This window comes from Triticum dicoccoides, chromosome 3B (assembly GCF_002162155.2).
Source record: "Triticum dicoccoides isolate Atlit2015 ecotype Zavitan chromosome 3B, WEW_v2.0, whole genome shotgun sequence".
Lineage (NCBI taxonomy): Eukaryota > Viridiplantae > Streptophyta > Magnoliopsida > Poales > Poaceae > Triticum > Triticum dicoccoides.
Genome location: NC_041385.1, coordinates 39,202,960 through 39,220,493, shown reverse-complemented (window position 1 = coordinate 39,220,493; position 17,534 = coordinate 39,202,960). Strand labels below are relative to the sequence as shown.

The 17,534-nt window shown below is 46.3% G+C and overlaps 1 protein-coding gene and 1 non-coding gene across 2 annotated transcripts; one reads left to right on the top strand and one right to left on the bottom strand.

The window, feature by feature from the left end:
- Positions 1 to 12,917: 12,917 nt before the first annotated feature.
- LOC119274580 (L-Ala-D/L-amino acid epimerase-like) lies at positions 12,918 to 16,571 on the top strand. Its single transcript, XM_037555290.1, has 7 exons — positions 12,918 to 13,608; positions 14,278 to 14,388; positions 14,478 to 14,694; positions 14,797 to 15,130; positions 15,304 to 15,365; positions 15,733 to 15,809; positions 16,229 to 16,571. The coding sequence occupies exons 1-7, from the start codon at positions 13,081 to 13,083 to the stop codon at positions 16,232 to 16,234; spliced, it is 1,335 nt and encodes a 444-aa protein (XP_037411187.1). The 5' UTR covers positions 12,918 to 13,080; the 3' UTR covers positions 16,235 to 16,571.
- A 295-nt stretch (positions 16,572 to 16,866) lies between these two features.
- Positions 16,867 to 16,937, bottom strand: TRNAG-GCC. The gene has a single exon. It is a non-coding gene; the product is annotated as a tRNA-Gly (tRNA).
- Between the last annotated feature and the right edge of the window lie 597 nt (positions 16,938 to 17,534).

The window sequence follows — 17,534 nt, the reverse complement described above, 5'->3', positions numbered from 1 at the left end:
GCCCCGGCCCACGCCTCCCTGCCCAGCCCGCGCCGCCTCGCCGCCCCGGCCCGCGCCGCCCCCTCGTCGTCGCCTTCATCGTCGCCTTCGCCGTCGCCGTCGCCGTTGCCGTCGCCGTACGTGAGCACCTCGCTGTCGCCTTCGATTTTTTTTGTTAAATTTAATTAGATTTTTTTGTCAGGTTAGATGTGTAGTAATTTAGATATATGTAGTTCATAGATTTTGTTGTTAGATTAGATTTTTTTGGTTAGATTAGATGTGTAGCAATTAATTTGTTTATATTATGTTAGATTTTTTTTAGATTAATTAGATTTTTTTGTTAGATTAGATGTGTGTAGTAATTTAGATATGTAGTTCATAGATTTTTTTTGTTAGATTAGATTTTTTTTGGTTAGATTAGATGTGTAGTAATTAATTTGTTTATATTATGTTAGATTTTTTTGTTAGATTAATTAGATTTTTTTTTGTTAGATTAGATGTGTAGTAATTTTGATATGTAGTTCATAGATTTTTTTTGTTAGATTAGATTAGATGTGTAGTAATTAATTTTGTTTATAGAATTTTAATGATTTTTTTGTATATAGTTTAGATGTGTAGTAATAAGAAGTAGTTTATATATAGTTGTTAGATTAGATGTGTAGCAATTAATGATTTTTTTGTTAGATTAGATGTGTAGTAATAAGAAGTAGTTTATATATAGTTGAACTAGCTAGTTGATTTAATAAACTAATTTATTTTACTATATATAGAAGTAGTTTGTTTTCAGTAAGTACTACTTATTTATTTATAGTAAGTGCTTAGTAGTTGAACTAGATAGTTGATTTAATTAATAAAACTACTTTTATTTAACTATATATAGAAGTAGTTGCCGCATCGACGTCAGCGATGCCTATCCCGCATCCTCGTCGTCGTCGACTCGGCGGTGGAGGCCTGCTTGATCAGGGCCATGTTCAAGACTGGGCTCCGCCGGGCTGGTATTGGGAGGTGCTACCTTCCGAGAGACGTAGGTTGGTGAGGAGGCAGCCCGTTGTTGACCCGATCCTTGTTTGGTGGCGGTCGCGTGGGCCAGTGACGGTGGTGATGGACACCGCGGAGGTGGTACGTCACCGTGTCAGCGAGGAGGACGAGCACGTCCGTTGCTACATGGTTGCATTGGAGGGCAGATTCGACAATACCTGGCAGGTTCTTCAGGGATCTCACTGGAGCTATGATCCTATGATGGTTCCTTATCTTTGGATGTCCACCGCTCGCGTCGATACCCGTCGGGCGCTACGGTTCTAGTTGTATTAGTGATAATATTCGACGATGTACGGACACCAAGAGATGATGTACTTTTGCTTATAATTATTGAATGCATGCTAATTTAAATACTATACTTTATTTTATGATTTGGTTTTGCTTATTTTATGATTTGGTTTTGCTTATTGAATGTTCATATTGGATAAGTTCTCCTTCATTCCCGTGTGCTAGACAATTTGATATAATAATGCATTCGGGAATGAAAGGAGGAGCTACGTACATCGATCATCGATAGTCAACCCGTGATTAATAATAATGATCTAGTTTAATATTTGAATTATGAACGTAGGCCGGAAATGTCGTACTCATCGGACGACGAAAACCGCCCGGGGGAGTGCGACTGGTGCCATGAAGACCGAGGTATCTGCGACAGGTTTATTGTGCTGGACGAAGATCGTCGCTTCATCATTAAGCTCGAGGAGACCTTCGATGTTTATACAGTACGCAACCGACGATAAAAGTTTTTTTTCGTAATTACTCATGACTTCAATTATTTTAATCATGACAATATTTTTCATCTTTTCCAATTCGACTAGCTTATCCCATGCTTTGCAAGACGCTATGTCTTGGAGAGGATGGGTTTTGAAGACCATGAAAGTTTCGAAACCAAAAAAATTATCCTAAGTACCCATCATGGTGTGGATTTTCAAGTAAAGTTGTACAATGCTTAGAGTGTAACCCATTTTGGTTGCAAAAATTGGGAAGCACTTTGCAAGATGTATGGTTTTGATGAGGGTATGCTTGTTACCATGGATCTTGTGATCCTACAATCGAGCAAGAGAGACCTACGATTTTCGTCCTTGTGGATACACCTCCAATTCTTCCCCCATGTGAGCTTAACATAGTTATTAAGTAATTTATATTGTTTATTTCAAAATAGTTGATAACTTATTCTCCATTGACAGCTTATTTTCATTCTTCAAAGAATGTGCGGAAGATGGTAGACAGAACCTACTACACCGAAGGCTCCGAACTAACTTATCAGGAGAAAAATCATCTGGTCGCATTTTGTACTGATCTTGAGAATTACAATGCCTACAATCGAACTCCTCAACATTATGGTCAATACGTGCCACTAGTGCACGTGTTGAACTACGGTAACTACCACGGAGATACCCTGGTAAGATTTTTGTACTATTACAACATCCGTGCATCTTTTTGCACACTTCTAAAATTAGTACATCATATCATTGCTAACTACGAAGTTATTACTATGTTTTTCAACAGATAATCCCGAATGATTGTGTGCCTCATCTGATGTATACACACGGTAACCTTCATGTTTTGAACATACAACCAGGTCGTCCTACGAATCTCAACTGTCCATACCGGGTTTCTAAAATAAGTGGAGACCTGAGAATCAAAGAATGGAAAAAATGTATGGACAGTCGTAAGGAGCTTCTTGGAAGCAACATTCAGCGAAGGGCAAAAATTGGAGACAGGATGATCGCCATTCTTCATAATGGAGAGTCAGGGTCTATATTGTTTTATGCTATTTTACCTTAAGGGTGTTTAGGTCCTACCTGATACTGATGATCATGTGTTAAGAACAATTATGTAGGGTTGGGTTCGATGACTATGAGGATGATGATCGTATGACTTATTATTAATAACGAGTAGAAGTTGTATGATGATGCATGATTAGTAGGACGAGTACTTGTTATTATATATGCTGATGTATGCGAGCATGCATGAGTTATTATATCAGCGGGTAAAATGAACATATATAGCAGCAGCGTTGGTAAACCAAGGACGAAGATATAAGAGAGGACACTTCTCTCTATTAGCTAGCTAATATAACAACCTAAAAATAACCCCCAAAACACCTAAAGCAGTCAATTTCCAAAAAAAAAACATGGACTTCTGGTCCCGGTTGGTGCTACCAACCGGTACCAAAGGCCCCCTGATTGGGCTCGGCGCACAGAGCCACGTGGAGGCACATTACTAGAACCGGGACTAATGGGTGGAGATATTAGTAACGGCCCATTAGTTCCGGTTCATGATCCGGGACTAAAGGCCCTCACGAACCGGGACTATTAGGTGTTTTTCTACTAGTGAAGATCACCGGACACGGGGCGAACCGGTGCCGGCGGGAGGCAGAGTAACCCTAACTTTCTGAGGAGGCGGCGGCTGGCTAGTTGACGGGAGTTTTTTGGTCAAGTTTTTTTTTTTTTTGAGACAAAGTTTTTCGGTCAAGTAAAGGGATCCGCATATATCTTCCTTGGTTGATCAACCGCTAGATCTGGCTACTCGCAAAATCCACAACCCTCCGATCATGGTTGTATCAAGTTGATGTAACTTTTGGAGGCCGCAAGGGGCAGATCGGTTGATGACCACAATCAATCAATTAGTACTATATTAACTAAGCCTGTCCGGCGTCCACGAGATTGAACAAAAAAATTAATTACTTCGAAGCGAGTGAGAATGGGTGTGAATGGCACGGACTTGGCACCAATGAGCCCAGTGTTCTTCATCACGAGCGAATGCTAGCGCGGGGGGCCATGGCATGTGCTGAATGTGCTCATCATGTTCATGTTTGTGTGACCATGTGATGCGCCAGGACGCACGAGGACGATCGTCTCACGAGGGAAAAAAAACAGGCTGCCCAACGTGCATGCACAGTCGCGGTCAGCGGGCCCCAGTGCTCACCGACAGATGGGCTATCTGGCGGACGGACGGACGGGCTACTTCTGCCCACGTGCCGACCTCCGCCGCGGCGACTCCCCGGCGATCCCGCTCCGCTGCTCCTTGACGGCATCGCCAGCCCCTCTGGCCCGCTGCGTTTGGGCCCCACCACCGTATGGAGCCACGTCCGAGCGTCACGACGCTGACAGTTCCGTGCTCGGCTGACGTGTGGGCCCGCGGCGAGCCTCCCGCTCCCGTGCACTGCTTCGCCACGGCTGAGATGCCCACTACGGAGCGAGAATCACATGCTTCCACTGCAAACCACTTCAAATTTCAGCATATACTATCTTCCTTGGTTGATCACCCGCTACCTCTGACCACTCCACAATCCACGGCCCTCCGATGAAGGTTTTATCAAGTTAAAGACACTAGTTTAGGCCGCCTGCTGACAGTTCATGAAAAATAATGTTTCTTTAACACAGTACAGACGCAAGCGCTCATATACACGCGCATACACTCATTCCTATGAATGCACACACGCACACCCTATCCCTATGAGCACCTCTGAAAGACTGAGTCGGCATATCATCTTGAAATAAATCCAGAAATAAATGCGAGCACCAGAATTTAAACCCTCGTGAGCTAGGGATACCACAGTCCCTCTAACCATCCAATCACAGGTTGGTTCGCCATGGAAAATAATGCTATGCTTATTGCATGTGAACCAGGCTAACCTGAACCTACATTTGTACTGATTATAGTTGTTGCAAGTACATGTTGCGACGCAGAGGCGGAGGGAACTAGCCAAGTTTTGCTGTCTATATCCCTATAATCCTGCCTATGTACTCCACATATATGGATGTAGTTTTCGCACACACAGTACTACAGTGCGAGCTTATCGTCAATAACTAGACGTCTGGATCCATACAAAAGTCGTGCCTCATTGGAGGCCGCAAGGGGCAGATCGCTGTGCTCCGGTTGATGACCACAATCAATTAGTAGTATTAACTAAGCCTGTTCGGCGGCCACGAGATAAACAAACAAATTACTAGTAGTAATTACTTTGAAAAATGAACAAGCAGGTTACTAGTACTAGTAGTAATTACTTTGATTGTGGGCAGTCGACTCGGTTGACAGTGACGACTGATTAACAGTGGTATGAACGGCACGCACAGACTTAACACTGAACAGCCGGTCTCAGTCACGCACTAATGTTACAAGCTAGGGCCCAGCGGCAGCTAAGCTAGGCTAGGACATGTGCTAAATGTGTTGTGTGTTCGCCCAGTGACAAGGACAAAGGACGATGGTCTTCCTCGCTTCACTTGCTCCATGACGTACGAAAACCTACATCTATATGTTAGTCTTTGCAAGGCACGTGGTGCGTTCTAAATCTTTTGTTGCTTGCCGGACCTACTCATTGAACATACGTGGACCTAGTTTTCATGCACATACTTGGGTTCCTTATGGTGGAACCAGCCTATTAGAGTTTAAGTCTTAAACTTGACAATGATACTTGCATTTTATGGATTTAATTCAGATTTCCAGACGATATTCGTTTAGTGGGAAGAGCCAGAGGAGAAAGAGGAAGAGGAAGCAAGCAAAATGTCGGGTATCGGATCAGTAAAAATCATTAGTACCAGTGATCGTGTTTTTTCTGTCAAGAGAACTTCAACGACCATGCATGGTTGCATCATGGACCATTGCACTATCCATGGTTTATTGAAGGACAACCATTGGCGCCCGCATCGCCATGCAGCCCTCGAGAAGGAAGAAGTTTCTTGCAGACTCCAACAACACTCCTCATCCTTATCCTCGTGCCATTGACGATCAAGTCCACCAGCTTGAGACATATGCTAACGATTCACTAATTCATCATGAGCTCTTGTGTGATCGCATCGAGGAGATAGAGAAGAAGATCACCAAGGACACTTAAACTGCCCTTGCTACTAATTTTAAGCTCATAGCAAGATGCCGCGCGTCTTGCTTAAACCAAAAGAGAAGTGGCATTGCCTTTTATTTATTTTTTTGTGCTACAAACAAAATGATGAACATGTGAAATCTTATAGAGCAAGAGCAATGTCACCTCTCTGTTTTTCTTCTGTTTCCTTAGTTGAGCTAAAGGGATTGTGTGGATGGCCATCTGATGTGAATTTCATCTTTGTAATTTGTAACATAAGTAATTGCCAAGAATGAGAGAGAACCATTCGATAAATCCCCATAAACAATTTACAATGTAAGTATGTTACCTCTAATGCATGTACCGCCTGTCCGAAAGTGGTGACCATAAAATCACGAAATCTTCGCTTTCATGAAAGAAAATAATATATGGCGCATTGAATGTGTTATCTCCAACTACTTCACGAGATAAATGGTGAACTTTTGAAGGGCGCGCGTGACCCTGCTTAGCAAGACGCAGTGAGTCTTGCTTTTATAAAGATGCAACCACCATGAAGAAGACATAATTCTTTCTTAATTATGCAAATCAACTTCAAGGCACTGTAACATGGAGTGAGTATCACATGCTTCAAGTGCAAATCACTGCAAATTTTCGCATATATCCTCCTTGGTTGATCACCCGCTATTTCTGGCCACTCACACAATCCACAACCCTCCGATCAAGGGTGAGGCACCAGTTAAGGCCGCGTGCCGACAGTTCATTGTTCACGGAATATAATGTTATGCCTACATTTGTATTGGTTTAAGTTATTGCAGGCACATGCTGCGACATAGAAGCGGAGGAAATTAGCGATATTTTGCTGTCTACTTCTATATCCTTAAGGTTGGTCTTAATGGAAGTATCATTGGTAATATCATGCATGCCAACAACACTATTTTGCGGAGTTGGCATAGAATTAAATGAAGAAAAAGATGGTTCAGTATCATATCATGATATCGTATCAAATGCTATGCTACTACATGTGTATATAAGTTGTATTATTTTTTAACAAAATTTCACAATGTAAATGCATTTCTTCTAATTCCTCATAATCTTTTTTTATTCCTGTAGAAAAAAAGAAAGTATCGCTCTCCCGATTTTCTGTATCTCTCTTTATAGAAAAATAAGAAAAGTATCTCTCCCTTAATTGCATGTATCTCTTTCTTTGAAAGCATAACGCGTTTACTTGCCAGTAATCATCAAATTTAACAAGGGTAATTTTGTACTCAAGTATCTATAATTTGTTGCCTTGGTCACCGTTCCCAAAAATATACACCTTAGAGCATCTCCAGCCACGCCCCCAACATGCCGCCAAAGGCCTTTTTTGCGTCGCCGACGCAGAAATTTCGGCCCAATCACGCCCCCAGAAGCCCAGTTTTCGTTAGTTCGGGCCCATTTTGGTGCCGGCGGACCCAGACCGAACCCGAGGCGCTGGGGGCGCCCGGGGTCGCTGGGGGAAACGTTTTTGGCACGAAAAGGAGTAGGCCCGCCGAGTCAGTTCCCACGGGAATCAATGCCAAGGCTGCCCGTCGGTCAACCTTCCATTGATGCCTCATGGGCGGTGCAGTGAAGGCGCGGCGACATGCGTCCCACCCGCTCCTGCCACGCGGCACACGGCGGTAGCTCTCCCACGGCCCATCTGCGGCTATAAAAGCCTCCCTTCCTCGCCGGTGAACGCACAAAGTTCTCTCCGACGCCCTTCTCTCTACATCTCACCACCGACGCCTCTTCCTCCCACTCTCTCCCCCGCCGAACAATGGCCGAGCGCTTCCCAGGCGGCGGCCCAGCGGCGAACGGCTTCGGCCGCCGCTATCTGCGCGAGGATGAGGCACGCTTCCTCTACGAGGCCGACTACCCGGCGCCCCCAGACATGCGGGTGCCAGGCACCTAGAGGCTCAGCACCGGCGGGGTCCCAGTGCCATCCACGCCCATCGGAGCGGCCGGCGAGCCGAAATCGCGCGCATCCAGTCTTCGCTGCCGTATCCGCAGCGGAACCAGCCAAGGTTCGCCCCCGACAACAACCTGATGTGGACGGCGTACTTCGAGCAGCGCCACGAGGAGCAGGTCACCGCCACCAACGGCGTCGAGCCCCCACTACTAGGGAAAAGCCTAGCAGCAGCGCGGGTTTTGGCCCTCTTAGTAGCGCGGGTACCGACGCTACTAATAAGGCGCTACAGCTAACGTATACCAGTAGCGCCTGTTGACTCACGCTACTGCTACTGATGAATAGCTGTAGCGCTCTTTGGAAAACGGCGCTACTGATATTATCTGCAGCGCTTTTCAGCAGGAAGCGCTACTGGTAAGTTGGCGCTACTGCTAAATTTCCCCCCTCGCTACTACTAGTTTTATTAGTTTTTTTTCCTGCATATTTGTTTTTTATTTGTTTTGTATTTGAATAGGCTTTATACAATAATCTTTAGCATATCATCCACATACAAATGTAATCATAGCATATACATACAATTAGTCTCATCAAATCATGTCATCATCATAATCATCATCCAACACAAAGTGGTCTCTCGTCATCAATCTCGAAAATAGCGATACAAGTCTCGATTACTTGCAAATACATCGTCATCCATCTAAACAATGATATACGCGAGAATAGCTATCACTTTGAGTACATGAGTTCGTATCCCTCTCTCGCATTAGCGTGAACCTAAACTAAGTACTGCGTGTCGCTCGGAAACCGAAAACCGGTACACCTGGGCCTGACACTCCGGCCACTTGTCGTATATATACTCCTGGCGTAGCACTTCTTCGCCATCTATGATTGTCGGACTATCCTTCGTATATACACTCCTGGCGTAGCACAGCTTCGGCCTCGCAAGCCTCCTTGAATATTTGAAAGTGCTCTTCCGTGATTGTCGGACTATCCTTTACAATCTCGGAGTCGGGTTCCCCGTCGTTGATCTTTGCTTTTACTCGTTTTTTCCAGGCGGCCAACGCATTGCTAAACTTGGTCATGGCGTGTTTGTTTATCTTCTTCATTGCCGGGTCCTTGTCTGGATCTTCATAATCCTTCTCATTTCGGCCCGGGAACAAGAATATCTGGTGAAACTTCTTTAGGAGGGAGCTCCTCATATTTTCTATCTTCTTTAGATTCTCATCGTTGATGGTGGCGGTTGTCCGTATGATGCAGCCTATTTGATTGCCGTAGCACGCACGCGCTTCCTCGGGCGCCTTTGGCTCAAAATTGCCGTCGTCCACCTCCGTGACCACCAGTCTAGTAGTCCTGAGTTTGTTAGGAACCCGTTGCCTCTTTGCTTTCGGTTCTACACCGGCTCCGCTCCCCGAGGCAGCACCGGTCTCAGCGCCGGTCTCGATGCCGGTCTGAATCTCAACACCGGTCTCAGTCTCAACACCGGTCTGCGTGTCGGTCTCAGCACCGGTCTGCGTGTCGGTCTCAGTCCCCGATGCCACCGGTGGGCCCAGCAACAACATCTGTTGATCGTCGGTAAGGCTAAAAAATTCGTCTACCGCCCGGTAGACGTCGTCGCAATCACCAGAACCCTGTCCTTCATCGTTGCTAGCCATGTTTCCTATGATTAAATCTACTCAATTAATTCTAGACCTAATAAAATGAATAATGGCATAAAAAAGGACTATTGTTTTGCAGGAATGTTGACTCCTTCCTGGTGCGGCAAATCCCGGGCACTCGATATGTCCTAGTTTGTAGCACAAGTCATGCCGAAATTCACGGGAAATTTCGGCATGACCTTTGCTAAAAAGTGGACAAATCGAGAACGTGAAATTTGCTGGAACAGAAATGAATCAACATTCCGGCAACACATAGGCCACTCAGCATCATTCCCTGGAAACAACAAAGCCACTTGGGCACAATCGAACAACTTCAATGAAAAGATATAACATGACCACTTCAATGCAAAAATAAAATTTGCCTAAATTCTTTTCCTTGAAAAATAGTGGTCTTTTCAAAAATCAAAAACCTTTGCCAATCTACTTAACCTAGCTTGTTAATCCAACGAACCTAATTAACCTACCTATTTAACCTAGTTAGTTAATCTAGTTTACCTAGATAATTGACCCTAATTAAACTAGTTAACGCAGCTAGTTCTCTGTCAAAGCCTAAACTAAGTTTTTGCACTAATTAACCTGGATAATTAACCTAATTACACTAGTTAACCTGACTAGTTCTCTGTCAAAGCCCTAACTAAGTTTTTGCACTAACCTAGATAATTAACCTAATTAAACTAGTTAACCTAACTACTTCTCTGTCAAAGCCCTAACTAAATTTTTGCCCTAACCTAGATAATTAACCTAATTAAACTGGCTAACCTATGCATGAGAGAGAGAGGAGGGGTGGGGGCTTACAGATGATGGCTTCGGTGGTGGCGAGGGAGGCAGGGGCGTCTCCGGTGACGGCGAGGGAGGTAGGGGCGTCTCCGGTGACGGCGAGGGAGGCAGGGGCGTCTCCAGTGACGGCGAGGAAGGTGGCGTCGACGGCGGCTCCGGTGGCGTTGACGAGGCCGCGCGGCTCCGTGGCGTTGGGGGCGGCTCCGGTGTCGTCGACGGCGCACGGCTCTGGTGGCGTCGATGTCGGCGGCGAAGTGGGGCGACGGTGAATCGGGGAGACGGCGGCGCGCGGGGTGGGTTGAGGGATTTGGGGGAGAAGTGGCCGGGGGGAAACGGTTTTTTGGTTAAGTCAAACTTAGCGGTAGCGCGTTTCGCAAAACGCGCTATCGCTAAGATAGCTAGAGCGGTTTTCGCAAAACGCGCTGCTGCTATAGCTATGTAAATTTCTTCCTTTTTTAATTTCCTTTTCTGTTTCTATAGCGGGGGTCTAGGACACGCGCTGCAGCTACGTTAGCTATAGCGCCTCTTACAAACACACGCTGCTGCTATGCCTTCCTCCGATTTTTCGCTTTTTCGTTTATTTTGCTTTACATTTTATTTTTTTCCTTTCTCCTTTTTCTATTTATTTCATTTTCATTTACTTTTCTATTTGTTTTTCATCTTATTTTATTTCCGTTAGTAGTAGCGCTCTTCCCTGGAAACGCGCTGCTAATTATGCCCTAGCGGTAGCGCGTTTCATCTAAGCCCGCTACTGCTATGCGTAGTCTATCATTCTGCCAATGGGAATATTAGTAGTAGCTCTTTCGCGACTACCAGCGATACTGCTAAGTTTGTATCTGTAGCGCGGTTTCTCTTAAATCGCTACTGCTATATAGCACTAGCGCGCTTTTTTGACCCGCGTTGTTGCTAAATTTCTGTGTATAAGGTTTTCCCTAGTAGTGCCCGCGGCCGCCACAACTCTGAGGGACAACGCCTATGGTGGGGCGTCCCAGGCCGCACCCTCGAAGCCGTCCTCGAGCACATCGAGGCTGGCAACACGACGCGCCTGGAGTACACTGCGCCCCCTCCTTCTTTCGCCGTTGCGGCAGCTCCTAGATGCTGCGGCGAATGGAGATGGCGACGTCGTCGTCGGGCTCCGGCTCTCTGTCCTCCGGCTCGCCGGCGCTTCGCCCCATCAAGCCGAAGCCGCACGAGACACCACTTGGGTGCCGCACCCGCGGCGGCGCCCTCGTCATCAACGAGGGCGGCCGCCCCTCTCCTCGTTTCTACCGCCTTGTTCGGCCGAAGACCGAGCCAGGTTTGCTCCCCGTGAAGGAGAACCAGGACATGGTCGCCGCCGACGAGACCGCCCTGGCAAAGGAGGACTACGTCCGCGAGAAGATGGAGCGCCAGCGTCGGGCGTTCGAGGACATCGCCGCTTGGCGCCGTGGACGTGAGGGAGGGCGGTGTGGTCGTCCTCGACAGCGACGACGAGGATGTGACCGAGCCGTCCAACCGCCCGTGCATCGGACGCCGGTCAGGGGTGCAGCAGGGACGGAGGCGGCACCCAGCACTACGACGACGGCGGCGGCGACTACACCCTGTTCTACAGGCTCCTCGGCATGTAGAAGGCGGGGCAGCGGCGGTGGCTAGTCATTTTTAGTTTGTGTTTTCATTTGTATTTTTAAGTTTTTTGTAAAAATATCAATGAAATCGCCTAGTTTGGATGTGTTTTCGCCGAAAAATGGCGTCTCGCGGCGACCCGGGGTGGTGCGTGGGAACCCGGCCGGCCCCATGCCGAGATTTATCGCCGGTTCGCCCTCCGCCGGCGATATTTCAAGCGCCTGGGGGGCCGAACGGCTGGAGATGTTCTTAGATAAAAGAACGGAGTGAGTACAATGCATTACGAATGTAGTATCATATATGATACATTACAAAATTATGATGCTATCCATTAGGTTCAGCCTAATCCTACATATGTAATCGCCACATATGGACATGTTGCATGTTGTTTTCCGTGCACATAGTACGAGCTTATCATCAACAACTAGATCTCCGAAAGTGGTGGCTTCTTGGAGGCCGCAAGGGGCAGATGGCTGTGCTCTGGTTCATGACCACAATCAATCATTAAACAAAACTAAATTACTTTGACAGTGAGTGTGACAACTGTTTTTTTTTTTTTGACGACATGGGCAATGGGTAACAGTTGTCTGAACGGCACGGACCTGGCGCTGAAGAGCCCGGTGGCCTTCATCACGAACGAATGCTAGTAGTACGAGGGCCACGGCATGTGCTGAATGTGCTCATCATTGTGTTTGTGTGTGCCCATCCCATGCCATGCGCCAGGACGCACGAGGACGATCGTCCCGAAACGAACAGTCTGCCCAACGTGCATGCACAGTCACGGTCAGCGGGGCCCGGCATCACCGACAGGTGGGCCCAGATCCACCGTGGGTCCCCCAGACGGACGGACTACTTCCGCGCACGTGATGGCCACCGCCGCGGCGACCATCCGGCGATCCGGCCCCGCACGCCACCGAGCGCTCTGCCGCACCTCGACGGCATCGCCAGCCCCTCTGCCCCGCTGCGTCCGGGCCCCACCGCCGCATGCGGCCACGCCCGAGCGTCGCGACGCCCAGCAGTTCCGTGCTCAGCTGGCGCTCGACGCACTGCCAGATCGGCTGACGCGTGGGCCCGCTCCCGTCGCCACCTCCTCCACCTTCCCTTCTCCGTCACGGAGGAGCAGCGGAGATGCCCGCGACGGCACCGGCGCGCCACTGACGACGCGGCCCCACCCTGTCAGTCGCCACTGCGCCAACCACTCTATATAGAACGCGGCCGGCAGCTCCTCCTCGGCCGGCCTCCCGCGAATCTCGATCGCTCGTCAACGTCAGCCGAGCCACCGCTTCCCGCCGCTGCCGGCCATGGACGGCTCCATCTCCACCACCACATCCTCCTCCTCCCCTCTCCGCTTCGCCAAGAAACCTCCCAGCCCGAGGCCCCTCCTCAACCCCGCCCCACGCCTCGCCCGCCGCCAGCCCACCCGCCTCCGCGCCATCTCGCCGTCGCCGTCCCCTCCGACCCCGACGCCGCCGCAGCAGCAACAGCAGACGATGGAGGCGTTCGGCTTCGACGCGCTCAAGGAGACCTTCTCGGTGGACGTGGCGGCGGCCGAGGCGCGCCCGCTCAACGTGCCGCTCGCCGCGCCCTTCACCATCGCCTCCTCGCGCCTCGAGGCCGTCGCCAACGTCGCCGTGCGGGTCGAGCTCTCCAGCGGCGCCGTCGGCTGGGGCGAGGCCCCGGTCCTCCCCTCCGTCACCGCCGAGGACCAGCCGGCCGCGCTCGCCGCCGTCGGACGCGCCTGCGCCGCGCTCGTGGCCGCGCGGGGCGCGCCCCTCGGCGCCGTGCTCCAGGACGTCGCCGACGCGCTGCCCGGACACGCCTTCGCGTCGGTGAGACATCCATCCACACCTGTTTGTCTTCATACTCTTGGCAAGCAATTTTGGTTCAGTTTTCGGCACAATTTCTGAGTTTGACAGCTTGAGGAGTTCTGCTCCACAAGACAGACTTCAGAGTTTACAAGTCAGTTCTTTTAGAGGATGTTGATGGAAGGATGGGGAATTGGTTTTTGGATGCTAGGCCTTGATTTAGATAGATATCTCACCTTTATGGAACTGAACCGATTGAGGTGGTTGACCACTGGCTCATGCCCTGATCCCAAAATAAATGATAACTGCAAAGACAAATTTTACCTTAAAAGGCAATTAAGGGACTCTCAACACAAGCCAGCAGTAACAAACAGAATACATCCAAAATCAGAGAAGTTCTACCTTCCAGCGGAAAGCTGGTTATCAGTTCTTAAGAGTTTGATTCTTTTAGTACACATACAACTGCTTAATTGTTTCTCTTGGAACTTGGTCAAATATATTACTCCCTCCGGTCCATATTACTCGTCGCTCAAACTGATGTATCTAGACATATTTCAGTGCTAGATACATCCATTTGAGCGACAACTAATATGAATCGGAGGCAGTACCTGATTCTTTTTCATGATTTCAAAAGTATCTGCATACAAGAATCTTCCTCTGATGAGCATTTACTTGTGCTCTTCTCCAACAAAGGCCAGGGCAGGAGTGGAGATGGCAGTGATTGACGCAGTTGCTAACAGCATCCGCATACCCTTGTGGAGATTATTTGGGGGAGCATCGAACAGTGTGACGACAGACATCACGGTATGGTTATCGAAGTATCCTTGCAGCAAGTCCGGCATCTTACGGTTGCTTAAATGAAACTGCTAAATTCATCTATTTCTGAATTTTAGATTCCAATTGTTACCCCAAATGAAGCCGCTCAATTGGCTGCAAAATATCGGGGACAAGGGTTTCAAACTCTGAAGCTCAAAGTAGGAAAAAATTTGAACTCAGACATTGAAGTTCTGAAGGCTATAAGGCTTGTCCATCCTGACTGCTCATTTATCTTGGATGCAAATGAAGGGTACACAGCAAACCAAGCAATTGAAGTCCTTGACAGACTAAACGGTTTGTACTTTCACTTTGTTCAGTCTTTTCACTCTTAATATCTCAGTCAGTGTGATGTAATATGGTGTTTCTAGTATAACTTATTTATTTCATTGGTTTCAGAAATGGGAGTAACTCCTGTACTCTTTGAGCAACCAGTTCATAGAGATGACTGGGAAGGTCTCCGTGATGTTAGCATTGCTGCTATGGAGAAATACAGAGTTGCTGTTGCTGCTGATGAAAGCTGCCGCGGTTTACTTGATGCTCAAAAAATAATACATGGAAATCTTGCTCATGTTATTAACATCAAACTGGCAAAGTTAGGGGTTCTTGGAGCCCTCGAAGTAATTGATGCCGCAAGAAAAGCTGGTATTGCACTTATGATTGGTGGTATGGTGGAGACTAGGATTGCCATGGGCTTTGCCGGCCATCTCGCTGCTGGGCTTGGTTGTTTCAGGTTGGTTAAATGTGCAAATTCCTGCAAAAAAGATTACTTGTGAAAAGTATGGTATTTTACAACTAAAGATAATATCACTTGGAAGTTCAAACTAGAAATGATGACATGAAGTTTTAGACCTTATATCTGTCAGATCAGGTGCTTAAATGGTTCTTGTTCTTTTGTGATTGCAGTTTTATTGACCTGGACACACCTCTTTTATTGTCCGAAGATCCAGTGTACGGTGGCTATGAAGGTATTCTTACAAAAAATCCTGTACAGCTGCAATTTCCTTTTTTTAGATGTGTTACTTTATTCATATACACAGTTATACTTTCAGTTTGTTTTTATGCAATGCCGTAGATGTTTCTTTCCAAGATATCGTTTTCGAAAACCACTCCATATTGTGAAAAATATGCTGTTACCTGTCAGTAATATATCGGTACTAAGAGTTATTAAGCTGTCATTCCAATGCTTATGCGCTGATATCTCAAAGCAAAATACTGCTCTATTCATGTTTATTTAAAATCTGTTGTATCTTCAGAGTAATAAATCAATCAAATCAGATTATTATCTCTGCTCTCTGGCCTGTACTTACTGTCTTACCCGACTTCTATTATCAGCTTCTGGACCTGTCTACAAGTTTAAGAATGCTCGAGGCCATGGCGGTTTCCTTCATTTGGACAACAATAATGGATGGGTATGTCACAGCTCACTCATGAACCGCCATTTCCTGTAGATATTGTTTGTACTCCCTCCGTCCGGAATTACTTGTCATCAAAATGGATGAAAATGGATGTATCTAGAACTAAAATACATCTAGATACATCCATTTCAATGACAAGTATTTCCGGACGGAGGGAGTACTTCTCAAGATTCAAAATATTGTGGTCACCAAAAAATATAGCCAGTTGCAAACATTGTCTAGAGCTGCAGTAAACTTAAATTTGCCTGCCAGATACTTTACCTGGCCTCTGACCTACACATGATCTGACAACAGGGACTTTGTCCTTAAAAATGAAAATACGCGTAAGATTTGCCTATTAAAAGTACCATGTTCTTTAATCTTATTATTGGTACTATGTCTAAACAGGCAAACATGTGATTTTTTTTTTCCAGAAATGAAGATGGTTAACGCACGCCTTATCCTCCGGGAGGAACTTTATAAAGCATATCAGCGCATTCAGTATAGAATGTAGAAGTTATCACACGCGACGACTACCGTGTGGAACTGAAATGTAACACAATCAATTGTAAGCCATATATATAGTGGTAAAGCTCCCGTTTATGTACTGCTGTAAGTCCTGTAGATAGGTAAGTTCAGAAGGCCAGCTCGGCTGGCATTGTTGCTGTAGTGTAGTACAAGCAGTAACTGTTCCCTCAGTGTTCTCCTTTTGTATTTTTCTGGAATAAATGAGACTGCCCCTTGAGCTAGCAAAGTTTATTGTGCATTTCCATGTTTCTGAGGCGTCTATCGTCGAATTATGCGGCATTTGTGAATCAGTGAAAGAGAAGATTTTGTGTACGAGGCTACGAGCATCTCGTTTTGAAGGGTGGGAGGGGATTAGACCTCTCTTTTGCTAAATTGAAGATTGTGTGATTTCTCATTTCTGTAAATGAAATCGAAGAGGAATGCCTCTCTTTTGCTTTAAGAAAAGCTCTTGCTGAAGAAAAGACCTTCAAACAAATTTGCTTGAACAGTTATCAGTAACAATGGGAAAACCGTACAGTAAAAAAGAATGGGAATAAAAAACAATTGCACCAGCCGGGAATCGAACCCGGGTCTGTACCGTGGCAGGGTACTATTCTACCACTAGACCACTGGTGCAGTTACGTGTGAACTACAAATAAAACTCCCTAATATCTAAAGAAACTGGTTGACGCGATAGACACCGCACTCTTTTTTGTGTGTGTGTGTGGAAGCTAGCCACCGCTACTGGTGCGAATGTGATGCAAAATGTAAAGGTCTTTTAACAACAATAGCATGAAAATGTTAATCAAGCATTTTAAAAATATTAAAAATGTTGACCAGGTAACGATAAATTTTAATCTTGTTTTGAAAATATGTTACTAGAGCATTTTAAAATATGAAAAATGTGTATACAGAAAATATTGATCATGTATTACAAACTATTCAATTTGTGTTGGAAAAATGTTAGACAAGTATTAGAAAAATATTGTTGACATATACCAAAAATGTAGTATAATAACCAAAAGAACAAAGAAAACCGAAAAGAAAAGAAAAACAGAGAAACAAAACGCAAAAAAATGAATGAAAAAATAATGAAGAAAATGGATAAGAAAAAAATAGAAGAAACAAAAATGTCGACTATGTATCAAGTAGTCAGCGCTCCCCTCAAACCACAAGAGAAGAAACGAAAAAATGAAAAACAAAATGGAGGAAAAATACTCGGGTCTTTTACCT

What these genes read in the sequence shown, in the direction of transcription:
- LOC119274580 (XM_037555290.1), top strand. Translation starts at nt 13,081, where the DNA reads ATGGACGGCTCCATCTCCACCACCACATCCTCCTCCTCCCCTCTCCGC. An exon ending in CCGGACACGCCTTCGCGTCG is followed by an intron (nt 13,609 to 14,277) that starts GTGAGACATCCA and finishes TCTCCAACAAAG; the next exon opens with GCCAGGGCAGGAGTGGAGAT. An exon ending in AGTCCTTGACAGACTAAACG is followed by an intron (nt 14,695 to 14,796) that starts GTTTGTACTTTC and finishes CATTGGTTTCAG; the next exon opens with AAATGGGAGTAACTCCTGTA.